At 46.0% G+C, this 15,380-nt stretch overlaps 1 protein-coding gene across 3 annotated transcripts in view; it reads right to left on the bottom strand.

Annotated features, from left to right (window-relative positions):
• LOC135395346 (organic cation transporter 1-like) overlaps positions 1-15,380 on the bottom strand; it is a 30,242-nt gene that overhangs the window by 9,195 nt on the left and 5,667 nt on the right. For 2 of the 3 annotated variants that reach the window (XM_064626581.1, XM_064626583.1), the window contains exons 5-8: positions 15,090-15,244; positions 9,798-9,969; positions 5,131-5,278; positions 192-283 (exon numbers count right to left, since the gene is read on the bottom strand). In XM_064626581.1, the coding sequence (XP_064482651.1) occupies positions 192-283; positions 5,131-5,278; positions 9,798-9,969; positions 15,090-15,244 (567 nt within the window). The remainder of the gene's footprint in view (positions 1-191; positions 284-5,130; positions 5,279-9,797; positions 9,970-15,089; positions 15,245-15,380) is intronic. The other variant, XM_064626582.1, reaches the window with a different exon arrangement.

The raw sequence follows: 15,380 nt of genomic DNA on the forward strand, positions 1-15,380 counted from the left end.
TTGGCGAGATAAATCCCTCGAACACACCGTGGTCTGAGGAGCCTCTGCCATTCTTGTTGGTTCCCGTAAGCATGTGACTAGAGCACGGACAAATATGCACTAGAATCTTGGAGGTATGCAATAAAACCGATTAACCCCCCCTCCCTCCCCCTTTCCAACAGGGTAAGTACACTTAGGATCACGCCGCTTACCAGGCCACTGTAATGATGAGAGTCCTGTGAAGGAAGAACTCTCCGAAGAGGGCCGAACATCCTTTTTTGAATATAACCTGGCGTCGTTTCGTCTGCAAACATGTACACATGGACAATGTTACTGTTATGCAAGGGCAGAACAGACGATCAGGAAGTTCCAAGGTTTTACTGAACTCGAAGCCATCAAACAAGAATGTACAATACAGCACGTGTGCCTCGTGCCCCCAGTGCTGCGCTGAACCATCTTCAACACTTCCCCGGCCGCTGCTGTTATTGCTGACCTCTAGAGGCTTTGTCGACTTCTATAGAGGATGCAGGCAGACAAACCTTACGTGTAACATCACTGCACAATTATTATTATTATTTCTAGAGGATGCAGCAACTGAATTAGGCGTATACAAACTCCGGTGGCAGTCTTGAGGGTGCATGAACGGACACGCCCATGACGACCAGTATGTACCTGGTGGACCCTGGCCAATTTCCACAACGTTCTTGGTCTACTTTCGCTGGTCTATACTAATAGCACAAATGGATCTTGCCAGACGTTGTATGCAGAGGCCTGAGGACTCAGATTCACAGACGTGAAGTAGCAAATAATCCCTATTCCACTGTCACTAGCAGGTGCGAGGGCGACAAGGCTTGAACATCGTCTAGACCTTCCTTTTGGCTCTGGCACAAAGTTAACTTCAAAGAGCCCTTCAACAGAGCGTACCGTTCCTTCTCAGAAGCTGAACTCGAAACAAGCAAACAGGAGTGCACGATACTGCTCGTATCCCTCGTGCCCCCGCGCCGCCACCGCGCTGCGCTTAATTTTCTTCAGCAGTTACATTTAAATGAATGAATGAATGAATGAATAAATGAGTGAGTGAGTGAACGAACGAATGAATGTCTGTTTATTCACATTTTTACAATGCGGGAAGCAAGAGCTAAAAGCTGATTTCCTTGATCACCCACAGGGGTGTACACTCCCCCGTTTTTATTTTCCTTTTTTTGTTTTTTTTGCAACATCCCCTCTGAAATACATTCCAATACAGCTCGGTTACCAATGCATGTACCATATGCCGTGCATGCATATGCAATATGTATGCATGCACTATGCAATGCTACCCTAGAAAGATTCAAGTAAGGCGGTTGTCGGAAAAGCTACGGGACTCGAACACACACATTTTGATTGCCATTCATGTGCGCTACCTATTACGCTGCACTGGCACGACTTCCCGAAGACTTGCAAGCAAAGGCGAAGAGTTTTCATTTTCGCGGGGGGGCAAGGGCGCACCGTGAAGTAAGTAAGACAAATAAGTATTTAAAGAGATTGAAACATTTATTTTACTGAAGAACAAGCTTTCGGACGGAGTCCGTCCTTCATAAGGTGCGATACATTGAACACTTGGTAGAGATGTTTATACTAATGTGCATCAGAGAAAGGGGACAGCGAAGGTGGTGAGGAGGAGATACAAATTCTTATTAGGGAGGACTGAGGGCGCGAAAACGAAAATATAAAAGAAAGCGATGTACAGTCGGAGCGTTACCGGAGACCAAAACCGTTGAGAGATCTCAGGTGAGCGAACATCGTAAAAAAGACCGCTGGAAGAAATATTACACTGCTGGGGTTTGAAAGATAAACAATGGCAGCACTCGTGTTTAGCCTGCATTCTAACGTACAGAAACTGAGAAAAGGCTATAGGCTATTAGGAGTTTTGCAAAAGTTGTACAACCTTAAAATGGGTAAAAAAAAGGAAAGAAAAAAGTAATGAGCAAAGAAAAATAAAATCTGGAGAAATTGTGACATGTCTGCTGAGAACGCAAGGTATATGTAACAGTTTGAAGTTAGCGGGCCCTGGAGTTGGTAAAAAAAAGGGGGGGGGTATGCACTATACAATACTAAAGGGGCGAAATCCGAAAGCTTGTTCTTCAGTAAAATAAATGTTTCAATCTCTTTAAATACTTATTTTATTCACTTGCGAGTGCTAGACTTCTCCCATTTTTGCCTGTTAAGTAAGACAAAGGAAGACAAAGAAGGCAAAGAAAAGAAGAACGCAAAAGAAAACAAAAAGAAGGAAAGAAAAGGAAAAGAAAAATGAAGAACACAAAACTAAAGCTGAAGAATCACACACTCTGGCGGGAGCCTGTGATGTATGCAGAACTGGTATAGAAATAAGAGGAAGGAAGAACGAAAAAAAAAAAACAACGTATAAAGTGAACATGTGCACAACTGAAGGCATTACGCCTTTGAAAACTGAGTGCAAAAGGAACAAAATGCATTGAATCCTCGGTGTTTGACTCGAAATGCACGCAATATATGAATATGGTCAATGAAATGGAGCAGCGGGAGTTGAACCCGCTCCCAACGGATATGCGTTCCGAAGACACTACCGTTACACCTCACGGGCAGCTGCGGGTACCTTTTCGACTGCTTCGTTTCATTGATCTGATTGCTTTGGGCGAAATTCAGGCTATGTGTTGTGTCGTCCTCTGTGTTTCTTCACCTCCTCTTCTACTGTGACAATGAGTATGGCGGGCGGATACATATTTTACAAATTGCCAGATGCATTTTTGGGGTTGGTGCCTCTTCGCTCTTTTGACCCGGGCGCGCCGAGCCCCAAAGGTTGGTGTCAGTCTCTTAGCTGGACTTCCCGGGGGAGGCGCCCCCCCCCCCTAGTTCACGTTCCGGGGGGGCAAGGGCCCCCGCGCCCCCCCGCAGTCGGCACCTATGCTTGCAAGAAGAGCGTCGAACCGAACCGGAACCAAAACCCGGAATTAACCGTTATTTTTAGCTGGAACTGAACCGTAACTGAACCGTAATCGCTATATAGCGCCATCTTGGGGCTGTACTGGAACCGAACCGATCGAAAAACTTCGGTTACCGGTTCGGGGTACCGGTTCGGGTTGGTGTGTGCCGCATGTTATCTATCCCATCGTCTGTTGGCGACATCCGTTTTTATGTGACATAATACTCAAGATCTGGCGGTCAATTCGGTAGCGCGGGACATACAAGGCCCAGGGTGAAGGAAAGGTTCCTCTCGCCGCCGCTTATACCGGGTGTTTCAGTTAAATCCCCGTGCTAAATAATTCGCGAACCGGTGGATCAATGGAATAACTTTCTTTACAACTATCTGTCCAATACCGCCCACAAGATGCGCACCGCGTGAATGAGCGGGAGGCGCTCATTATTTAAATAAAAATTCAAATGAGTTTCGTGAAAAAAGCTAACTTCGAAAGCAGGGCGCCGTCGGCATTAAAATGGGTACTACCCCTTTTGGGACCTTCAGTGGACACCTTTTAGAGCAAAATCTGCCACCGAAGCTGGTCATTTCTTGCAGTAATTAATTGGTTTCGGTTTACGTATTTTTGTCGCGGCTGGTCGCGGCGAAGCGCAAAAGGACGTAATTCATTGGTGTAATTCATTGGTGTAAGGACGTAATTCATTGGTGGATAAGGGAGTGGAAGAGCGTCCTTTTGCGCTTGTAGCAGATACGTGTAAAAACGAAAGTTGAAAACGAAACGATTGGTGCACCGGTTCGCGAATTATTTAGCCCGGGGACTTAACTGAAACACCCGGTAGAAGAAACATGTTTTGTCATTATTACCTTCGAAAGTTTGCAGCAGCAGTACGTCGTAACATCATCAAGTGGAACATTTAAAACGTAGCCAAAGAACCACTATGTTCAACAAGGCTGCACTGCACTGCTGCTGCAAGTGTGCCACGACTCGCCTGTCACAGCACTTCAGTCCTTCCATTTGCAACTTGGAAGTGCTCCGGCGCTGACAGCGGCGGCTGCGGCATGGCGTACTTCTATAGTTTCGATTTTAGACGTGTAGACGCTGGCCGAAGTTGCGCCAGTCTGTCAGAACGCAGACGCAAAGAAGGCGAAAGGAAGCACAGGGAGGTGAATGCAAATTTCGGCGAGTGAAGTCAATCAAACTATATATATATATGTTAGTGACTAGTTCTTTTGCAATATGAAGATGCTACATAAAAAGTACGTTCCACTTTCAGATGACGTATAATCGTTATAATCTAGGTGTATCGTTTTATTCTTATCTTATTTTTTGTTTTTCGCAATTTAAATTATATCCTGGAGAGGGGGGGGGGGGACGTAGCGATTCGAGCGGTCTGCCTGCCTGGATTGGAGGCACGTTGCTCGGGGAAGGGATGAAAGAGGGTGCTGTTGGTCAAAAAACAGAAATGTATGCATAAAAAACGTAACTAAAGGGTGAACCGCATGGCAGAAAAAACTGGCCGAAAACTGGCCGAACCGAAATCGGGACCGAACTTTTTTCTGTGCATCACCGCATGCTACCGAAATGCACCCCGAATTTCGGCCGAAGACTTCTGGCCTTGGGGAACATCGCCTTTTAACCATCCAGGTCAATGAGACAATTCCTGTATTCATAGGGCTATAGAAGTCGCACACACGGCAACAGTCAACCCCATTGCTACGTCATCGTTGCTATGGTTCTCCTTCCGGCTGGATAGCTATTGGATGCTTCTACTTTTTCGGTTGGCGTCACTTCCCATTTCGGAGGAGAAATCTGGCTTGGCCAGATCGGGCCGAATCCGGCACGGAATTCTGTTCTCCGAAAAAAGTTCGGTCCCGAATTCGGTTCGGAAAGAATTCGGAGCTTTTCGGGCCATACGGTTCACTTTTAAGAGATCTTGTATTATTTTTAGTGGCTACCTATAATTTTGTAGCATATTAGAACCTCGAACCGGTTCCGAACCGGTTTACAGCCTCTAAGCAGGTTAATCCAACCGATATACGTGAACTCCGGAGCTGAACCGGAACTGAACCTTTATGGCCGAACCCGAAACAAACCGAAAAACGTTTCGGTTCGACGCTCTGCTTGCAAGTCGGTGTCTTTCCGGTGGACACGCACTCTCTCTTTACACATTCTCTCCTATACATCTAGTGAACATGACGAGTAGAGCGTTACGTACCCGTTCGTATTTCATCATGGCTTTGTCCACCTCATGTTTGACATCTAGACGGTTAAGTCCGTTGATTCTACCAGCTTCTAACACCACCTGTTCTGCTTCCAGCATCTTCTGGGCCACTACCAGCCACTGGGGTGATTCATGGAGGTAGCTAAAGAAAGACAGTTATATCATACATCTACGTATCTTAAAGGATACATCCCTTCCTGTAGAATGTAATATGTAATTGTAGGCATAAGTGGTAGAGCACTTGTGCTCACCCAGGTGTAGAGCGAAGCCGTGAGGCAACTGATAGCCGCATTATTTAACGTACTGCTTGCAACACGCATGTCACCGTACGCCAAGTGCACTCTTAAAACAGGACTTCAGCACATAGCACGGTGAATGCCAAACATTGCACTGGGTATGGCGTTATCACTCCTGCACACTTAAAAATGAACTTTATCGCATAGCACGCTCCTATAGTCAACCATCATCTCGAATCACATCGTTCTTCCCCCTGATTTGTTGAAAACAGGAGGCGTACGCCTTTTTGTGACAATTATGTAGTTCATAATTGTCACAAAAATGGCATACGCCTCGCGCTTCCAGCAAGGGGGAGGAGAAAGGGGAGGAGAACGATGTCATTCGAGATTATGGTTGGCCAGGAACGTGCTATGCGGTGAAGTTCAATTTTAAGTGTGCAGGAGTGATAATTGCATACCCTGTGCAATGTTTGGTATTCACCGTGCTATGTGGTGAAGTCCTGGTTTAAGAGTGTACTCGGCGTACGGTAACAAGTGTGTTGCAAGCGTACGTCTTTTTGTGACAATTAACGTACTTGCATAGGTGTTAGAAAAAGGCGTACGCCCGTTGTTAAGGAATCGAGGGGCAGAGCGATGTCATTCGGGATGGTGGTTGGCTAAGAGCGTGCTATGCGGTCAAGTTCTGGCTAGTATTGGCTCATTATATTACAAAGTTCTACTTGCGTTTTATGCTACTTGAGATGTTCTCGGATTGTTATGGCGCGTATATTGGATCTAGAATGCGACGACACAGTTTTAATTCCGTTAAAATGAAAGATACGTTTCATTTTAACTGAATTCGGATAACGTTGTCTCCTACATCCAAACAACATATCACAATGTCTCTTATTTATGGAATCCATACAACTCCGTAATGTCCAGCCGTATGTCCGTATACGCTGCAATCACAAGCTATATTTCAGAAGTGACATCATATTTCGGGGATTACGGTCAAACAGGCAGTGTCGTGCTGAGACGTCCACTGAGCTCTGAATGTCTCCGATGTATAGCGTAGTTCCTCAAACCGCTCACAAATAGCAATAAACTAGTTCAGAAAATCCCAGTGCTGTTTGCGCACGCGTTGCATCCTGGGCGTTTGCTGAGCGGGGGGTAATCCTTCACATTTTGCTTTCGCTGACCTTGACACGTCGTGGACAATGGACCGGTAGGGAAGAAATCGGAACAGTTTGGGTATGGTGGCTAGATGAATATTGTCTGGTGTGAGGAGCGGCCGCAGCCTCCTACCCGACGGAGCGGGACTGTTGCGGAAGACGGCCACCAGGTGCGCTGCTCCACGGAGGTATGCTAGTTTCTGTGCGCTCTGGCTAGTCCCCAGGCGGAGTTCGTTCGTGCGTGACGTATCAGAGGGTGGGATAACGGCGCTGTCGCGTCTTCGAAGTGCTTTATTTTACTTTATCGTTGGCTGGCCACTGTTTTGTGGAATGGTGAACCTTGAGAAGACATCTAACGCCAGTGTGAAGAAAAAGCAGCGTGCAAAAACGAACAGAGCGCAGACCATCCGTCGTCGTATATGAAAGAATTCAATATGGGTGGCCTACGCTACTGTTCATAAACACTCTTCAAGCTTGTCTCCAAACTTGAAGATATCTTCACAAGGTTCTTTTCATGTCGTAAAAGGCACGCAGACAGCCTATACTAGAAGTCATGGCATGTGCTATGGGCAGTGATGGGCAGTACTTGATGTACCAAGTACCCAAGTAGTACTTTAAGTACATTTCTGTGTACTTGTACTTTACCTTAAGTACATTTTAAACTGTGTACAGTCGACCCCCGTTTATCCGGACTTCATTTATCCGGATCCCGCGGTATCCGGACAAAAGGCACGGGAACGGATTTTCCTCCATGTATTTTGTTCTCGTTTATCCGGACTTCAGCTTCCGGACTCGGACAAGAATTCCAGGGAACGAAAGTCGAAAATTCTTGTAATCCAGCTTCAGATATCCGGACTACCGTGAGTACGAGGAGACGCTGACCCCGCTTCGTCACCCTTTTCGCTGTGTTGGGGTTATTCCCGTCACACGTCAGGGACCTACATTCCTCCGTAGGGGAGACAAAACCGTGCACGATGACCCCCTTTTCTATTTGTGTGCGTTGGGTCTTGTTGACCAGTCGAGTCATTTGGAAATATCTCGAGCAACTGTCCGGTTCTAGAGGGGAATACTCCAACCCAAGGGCCTGCTGCTTACGGCCCGTTGGCCGATGAAGACATTCCCCTAGCTGAGCTGCGATCCCTGATGCAGAGGCTCACTGCGACTGCCGTAGATGATGCTGCGGTTTCTGACTACGTTGACGTTGATAAGGATGATGACGCGTGTGCAGCTATGACTGATGACGGTGTGATTGCTGCTGTTGCCTCCGATGATGTGCAGCAAGACGGTGCCGATTACGCCAATGAGAAACAAGGCTCGGACACACTTTGCGTCCGCACCGACATTCTTCGAGCAGCGCAACAGCGTGGCTCAACTCTATGCAATTAACAAACGTATGCAGGAATCGAGTGCCTACACTACTATGTAACAGCTGTCATTGACGAGATTTCTGTGTTTTAATTAAACCTTGCTCTGTAGGACGTTTCTATTCGCTCGTTTCATTTATCCGGATGCCCCGCTATCCGGACGATTTCGCCGGGAACGGCACCGTCCGGATAAACGGGGGTCGACTGTACTTTGTATCGTACTTAAAGTACTCTTTTCCGAGTACTTTCCCATCAAGTACTCAAGTACCCAAACTGGACTCCAGACAAAAAGTCACAAAAGAGTATCAAAAATGCACCCTACTAAAACCGCTAAAATGACAACAAGAAAACGAAAACACCCAGATAGCGCTATCTGTGTGTTTTCGTCTTCTTGCCGTCATTTTAGCGCTGAACAGCCCAGTTGACTGATTACCTCTCTTCATGTAACTGCAAATTATGTCATCTGATTAAGTTCATATTCACAGGTTAGCACTTAAGCTAGGACTTTATGGCATTAGAGCATTTGTCAAGAATGCTCGCTAAAGTTTTACCAAAAAAGCAAGACACATATACTATAAACTGTGAAATGCAAAGTGATACAAATTAAATTCACAGTGTACTTGATGAATACTTGGAGTACTTTGCCTAGTACTTTGTACTTTGCCCATCACTGGCTAGGGGGAGCCTTATGGAAATGTTGGCCGTCAAGCCCATAGTGAATATTTCACGATGAACATTGTAAAATTCTATGCTGTGATGAGAATGCACTTCCTCGTAAAGAGCATTAACCGTTCTCACGCAGAGCGGAGCAAAAGCAGAAACTTCCAAAGGAGGCGCGTCTCCAGTGAATACACTTATGTGAGCATTCAGACTCGTGTACAGATATTCTTTGTTTTCATTGTGTGGATATGTATGTACATATATATCGTGATGAGGGGACGAAACAGGTTATTTCTATTGCTGTGTATAATAAATCTTGTTTTGGCATTACCATGTTGAAGTTTGGACATGATCGTGTCTTCACTGACTGATAGGAAACTTTATACATCGAGGAACAAAAAGATCAACCGGCCTTGTTGTAACCTGATAAAAGGAAGAGATATCAAAGTTGAAAAGGGAAGTTGCCATCAGCTTTGTTCACTCCCAGCTACGCGTGGGACATACCAAACTGAGTACCTGATCCGTTGCATGCTTGGATAAGCGATCTTCAATGTGTTTTAAGCTATTCGTTTGCCATTGATATTTAACCCTCACTGTTCCATTCCTCCGCAAACTTTCTCGGCCACACGGGCGAAAACGACCCGTTCAGCAGACGCGCTTCGGAAGAATCTTCGCATACATCCGTGTTGGCGCGCCACCTGACGGCGTCTTCCGCGAACGGGCCGCCTCGGCTGCGGCGCTCCTCACACCAGACAATATTCATCTAGTCACCATAGTTTGGAGGCCAATCGTTTCTTTGGTATTAGTGAACTCCCACAGTTCAAAGCGACGCTAAGCACTCTGGGATTTTCTGAACTCGTCTATTGCTACCTGTGAGCGGGTGGGTGAACTCAACTGCTATGCATCGCACGCGTTTAAAACGAAAACTGTGACCGCACAAGGCATCAATGTCCTTCACTCAGTTTCCCTGATTCACTTTGCATCACAAGCTGACTACAGCGCTTCCGTACGGTAACGCAGCGGCAATACATGTGGTTAGTCGACACAAAGTGGTAAGCAGCTATTCCTAGATTTCAGCGTCATTTCTATAGAACGCATCTGGTCCGGTCCGCGCTGCGGTACGAAAATCTGTCTATTTATGACTATATTATTGGCCCATTATGGTGGTGTGACAATAGGGGGCATTCCTCGACACGGTCCCATAGTCCACTATCAGCAGTGTACGGCTATGGATGACAATGAACACTCACGGCACTGCGAGAATGGTGAAGGACGTAGTGACCATAATGACCACTTGGAGCGCTCGGAATCCCAAGTGCCATGCCCTGTCGACAGCAGTCAACTCCAAGCCTGACACCAACGATCCTCCTTGGACGAGGATGATATAGGTTGTGAGGTGCTCTAAAGGTACGCATTCACTCACTAGGAAGAAGAATGATTTGTCGTCATGGATAACAAGTTCACTTTCGAAACATGCCCCCTTTAACGATCCGCGGAATACCAACGCGTATTACCGAAAGCTCTCAACAGACTAGGGGATGTCGGAGTTCACAAATGCAAGATATCCTTACTCACTGCATTGCTTTCTAGTCGGGAGACGGAACATTAAAGGAGGTAAGAACTCCTGTAAGTTGCGGGTATTTAGCTAAGGGTGTAATATTGTTGTTCTAAGCTTCGTAATTCTATTTCAATTTACTGTTCAATACATGTGCAGCGTTAATACAAAAATGCACCTTCTTTCGGATACGGGCGAGTACACTCTTAAAAATGAACTTCACCGCATAGCACGCTCCTAGCCAACCATCATCTCGAATGATATCGTTATCTGCCCTGATTTGTTGAAAGAGGGAGGCGTACGCCTTTTTTGTGACACTTATGCTGTTCATAACTGTCACAAAAAAGGCGTACGCCTCCCGTTTTCAGCAAATCAGGGCACATAACGATATCACTCGAGATTATGGTTGGTTAGGACCGTGCTATGCGGTGAAGTTCATTTTTAAGAGTGTAGACGTACCGCGCATCCCAATGCCCTTATCCATTGTTACATCATTTGAAGAACTGTAGCACCCAATCAGTCACCAACGCGGAGGTACACATAACGTTCTGCTCTACACTCTTAAAAATGAACTTCACCAAATTGCACGCTTCCAGCCAACCATCATCCCGAATGACAACGTTCTCGTCCCTGATTTGTTGAAAATGGGAGGCGGAGCCTATTTTGTAGCCACAATGACGTACATAAAAAAACATTATAGGAAGGGAGATGCCTCAGGACAGAAGCCGCCGTCTTCTGCGGCTTCTGTCCTGAGGCAACTCCCTTCCTACATCTCTACCGGTTCGCTGGAATTCTACCCATCTACATAAAAAACATTATGTTGTGTAGTGACTCCGCCTCCCGTTATAAACAAATCAGGAGTGAGAACGTTGTCATTGAGGGTGATGATTGGCTGGCAGCGTGCTGTATGCGGTGAAGATACGGACCTATCAGATTCGTCCATACAAAAGGTGTCACAGCCAACAAGTTACAATAGCCGTTTGGAGCCGACACAGTCGGCGGAATGGTAGAGTTCATACCCCCTTTAACGCCTAACGCCATTCATGCTACACCGTTAAAACGGAATTTCACCACACAGCACGCTCCTACACTCTTAAAAATGACTTTCACCACATAACACGCTCCTAGCCAACCAACATTCCGAATGACAACGTTCTAGCCCCTGATTTGTTGAAAACGTGGGGCGGAGCCTATTTTGTGACACTTATGCTGTTCATAATTGTCACAAAAAAGGCGTACGCCTCCAGTTTTCAGCAAATCAGGGCAGATAACGATTTCATTCGAGATTGTAGTTGGCTAGGAGCGTGCTATGCGGTGAAGTTCATTTCTAAGAGTGTAGCCAACCATCATTCCGAATGATATCATTCAGTGTCCTGATTTGTTCAACACAGGGGGAGGAGCCTATCTGGGACATGCATAATGTGTCCCAGACGCCTCCTCCCATTTTCAACAAATCAATACATAGAATGATATCATTCGGAATGATGGTTGGCTATGAGCATGCTATGCGGTGAAGTTCCGTTTTAACAGTGTACTTTCAACGCATATTAGCGGCATCCACCGGGCGACACCCACTTTGTAGTTCTGGTTAAGGAGCCTGCCTTAAAGGGACGGTCGCATCTGTTCCAGTCGATTCCGAAACTACGATGTCAATTTAGTTCTCGTTGACCACTGACCACAGTATCGAAATTTCCATCTGAAATAGTGGCTTACTTTGAATAATGATTGATATATGACATGATGATATCTGAATGATAATTGAAAAATGATAGAATACACGGCAAGAGCAGAGGTCGGATGTTGAGAGTATGCCGGAAAGGTGAAAACGTCATTCTCCATATCAAGGTTTTAGAAAAATCAGTGCACAGATTTGAGAAAAGGGATACCGCGCGAAGCAGACGAAATTCGCGGAAATGAAGCCTTTCTACTCTGCGAGTCGCCCCTCTCACGTCTTCTGTTAGCATATAACTCTCATAATAACTAGAAACCAAGATGGCGAAGAAGAAACCGAGCCGCCATGAAAGGCATCCCCATAAAGTCTCCATAAAATTCCCTTGCTCTCCTCAATTCCTCTTTCTCCGAGGTTTTCTTCTATCCTCTCTCCTTGTAATTTCTACGTCTGCTTGGGAGGGACGCAAGGAGGAAGGAAAACTAAGAACGGAGCGCCGCCGCTTGTTTCCGAACCACAAAAGTGTAGTGGAAGTAACGACATGTAGTGTATCAGATCATATAGATATACCGGGTGTCTCAGGTAAATCCTCGGCTTAAAAAATTCGGGAACAGGTTCACCAATCGAAGAACTTTTTTACAAGTATCTGTCCAATACCACCTACAGGCAACGCACTGTGTGAGTGAGTGGGAAGTGCTCATTATTCAAATAAAAATTCAAATGAGTTTAGTGAAAAACAACTTCTAAAGCAGGGTACCGTTGGCATTAAAATGGCCGACTGCCCCTTTTGGGACCTTCTGTATAAACACCTTTGAAAGAAAACTCCGCCATCGAAGCGGGTCATTGGTTGCAGTAATTAATTGGTTTCGGTTGACATATTCTTGTCGCGGCTGGTCGTGGTGAAGCGCGAACTGACGCTCTTCCACTCCCTTATCCACCAATGAATTACGTGTTCTTGAGCTTACTTCGCAACGGGGAGTGCTGACGAAAAAGTAACAGCGCCAGAGAGACTTCGCCAGCCCCCCACCCCGCTTATCTGAGTGATATGCGCCCTTTCTCTGTTATGATCGCACGGACGAAACGCAGTGAATCACAACGTATATTACCAGGGTTGTTAAGTAACTTAGTAAAAGTATCCGAGTACGTGTACTTAGATACTTTGTGTATCTTAAGGAAATATTAGATACATTTTCAAACACGCACTTCTACCTGTAACTTCATTACTTTTTTCAGTAACTTGTATCTGTCTTTTTGAGTATTTTTCGAGTAAAAACGACGAAACACCGTCGCCGATCAGGAGGTGGCGCGAAGGGCCCGCCGACACTAGGGATCCACCATGCGCGTGAGAAGCTGTAGCAACCCGTCGAAGCTCCCAAGCCGACACCAGGTACGACCTCCACTCCTCCTTGCCCTTGCTGCAGGTGCTCACGCCCTCGCGCTCGCACGTGACATTCCTTGTTCCGCGCCACTCTCTTGGCGGCCTAGCTTGGCGGTAGTGAAGACAATGGCCGAGTTTAGGCGTTCCTTTCAATGTTTTGCCTGCAATTACGTACGATTACCCAAGAAGGGATGTCTCTGCGGCTCTAGAGTGACACCTGTTATGGGCCAAAGGCGGAAGATATGGTCTGCGTACAGAATTGCAAAAAGTAACTCCACCCGTACTCGGATACTTTTCCAGGGTATTTGTAACTGTATCTCAGTATTTTTTCTTGTCAGTAAGTCTAACTGTAACGTAATTACTTTCGAAGCTGAGTATCTGTAACTGTAACTTAGTTACTTTTGAAAAGTAACTTTAACAACCCTGGATATCACATGCTTTCCTCGTTTTCTTCAGCAGTTCCCTTTGCGAAGTGAGCTCAAGAACACGTAATTAAGTGGTGGATAAGGGAGTGGAAAGCGCCATTTCGCGCTTCACCACGACCAGCCGCGACAACAATATGTAAACCGGAACCAATTACTGCAATCAATGACTCGCTTCGCTGACGGAGTTTTCTCTAAAACTTGTCCACTGAAGGTTCCAAAAGGGGTAGTTACCATTTTGATGTCAACGGTGGTCTGCTTTAGAAGTTATGTTTTTCACGAAACTAATCCGAATTTTTATTTAAATAATGAGCGCACTCCCTCACACAGTGCGCTTGTAGGTGGTATTGGACAGATACTTGTAAAAAAGAAAGTTATTCGATTGGTGCACCCGTCCCCGAATTATTTAGCCCGGGGATTTAACTGAGACACCCTGTAGATCATGTGACCAGAGTAGACCAACCTGCGGTGAGACGTCGCCCCAACTGGGACAAATAATTCAGCTGCCACTCTAAGAACACAGCTTCACTTCATAGCACGCTGCGCGCCAACCATTGCCACGAACGATAGTGTTATCACTGGTGATTGGAAGACAGGGAGGGGCGTACGCCCTTTTGTGGCAATTTTCATATATCCAAATTGCCACCAAATTGCCCCCCGCCCCCCTGTTTTCAAATCGGAAACGATAACCCTACCATTCGTTACAATGGTTGGCGCACAGCGTGCTATGCGGTGAAGTTCTGTTTTTAGAGTGCACAGCGTACATGGCGTATAGACCTGTTTCACCAACGCCGATTACCGTAGCATTTGAACCGAGATCAACGCTTCTTTTACTTGAATTGCTAAAGCTTGAATTGCTCAAGCTTGAATTGCTTCGACGAACTACTAGACTACTAGACTTAGAGACTAGAGTCTTCGACTCTAAAGAGAGTCCGCTAAAGAGAGTCTGTTGTCACCTTAACATTCATTACGTCACCAACTAACGTTTGTAAAAAATAGTTGTGTGCTAACCTTAGCAACCATTGTGAGTTTTAGCAACCATTGATCTCGGTTCGAAGTTAACCAGCGTTGGTGAAACCGCGCCTACACTGTTAAACCAGACCTTCCCCACATAGCACGCTCATAGCCAACCATCATCGCGAATGATATCATGCTGTGTATTGATTTGTTGAAAATGGGAGGAGCCTATCTGGGACACATTATCTTGTCCCAGATAGGCGCCTCCTCCCTGTTTTGAGCAAATCGGGACACAAATGTGCTATGTGGTGAAGATCTGTTTTAACAGTGTAGGCTCCTCGGCGAGCTCCTGTGAAATGGGAGAGGATAATCGTTTATCCCAGTTGTTTCCGCTCACCCAAACAGAATCAGCAGCAGCAGCGCTGATCTTTAAAATTCGTTTGTTTACTGTCGGACGAAACCATTTGCCAAGTAGATTGTCTGCCGATGCCAGTGATATTTAATAGATATGTCTCCGGATACGACCGTCCTTTTAAGTCGAAGCTAAGTTCAGGGACTCACTTAGAACTGTAGAGACTGTGTACAAGGCTCCGCTTGAGGCTCCGACTATGGCACGCATCACTTCAAACATGATCAGAGACTTGGCGAAGACCACGCTGAAGCCGCCCACAATAAGGAGTGCCGTACAGACGCAAATGATTGGATAGCGTCCGTAGCTGAAATATTGTTTCGGTTCTTATGTTAAGTCGGCAAGAATGTCCAACAGAGCTGCACTTAAACAATACATACCTTATAACTATACTCATCCTCTGTGACAGAAACCCCAGAAATACAACATGTCGCTTCTGTTCG

The sequence above is a fragment of the Ornithodoros turicata genome, chromosome 5 (assembly GCF_037126465.1).
Source record: "Ornithodoros turicata isolate Travis chromosome 5, ASM3712646v1, whole genome shotgun sequence".
Taxonomy (NCBI): Eukaryota; Metazoa; Arthropoda; class Arachnida; order Ixodida; family Argasidae; genus Ornithodoros; species Ornithodoros turicata.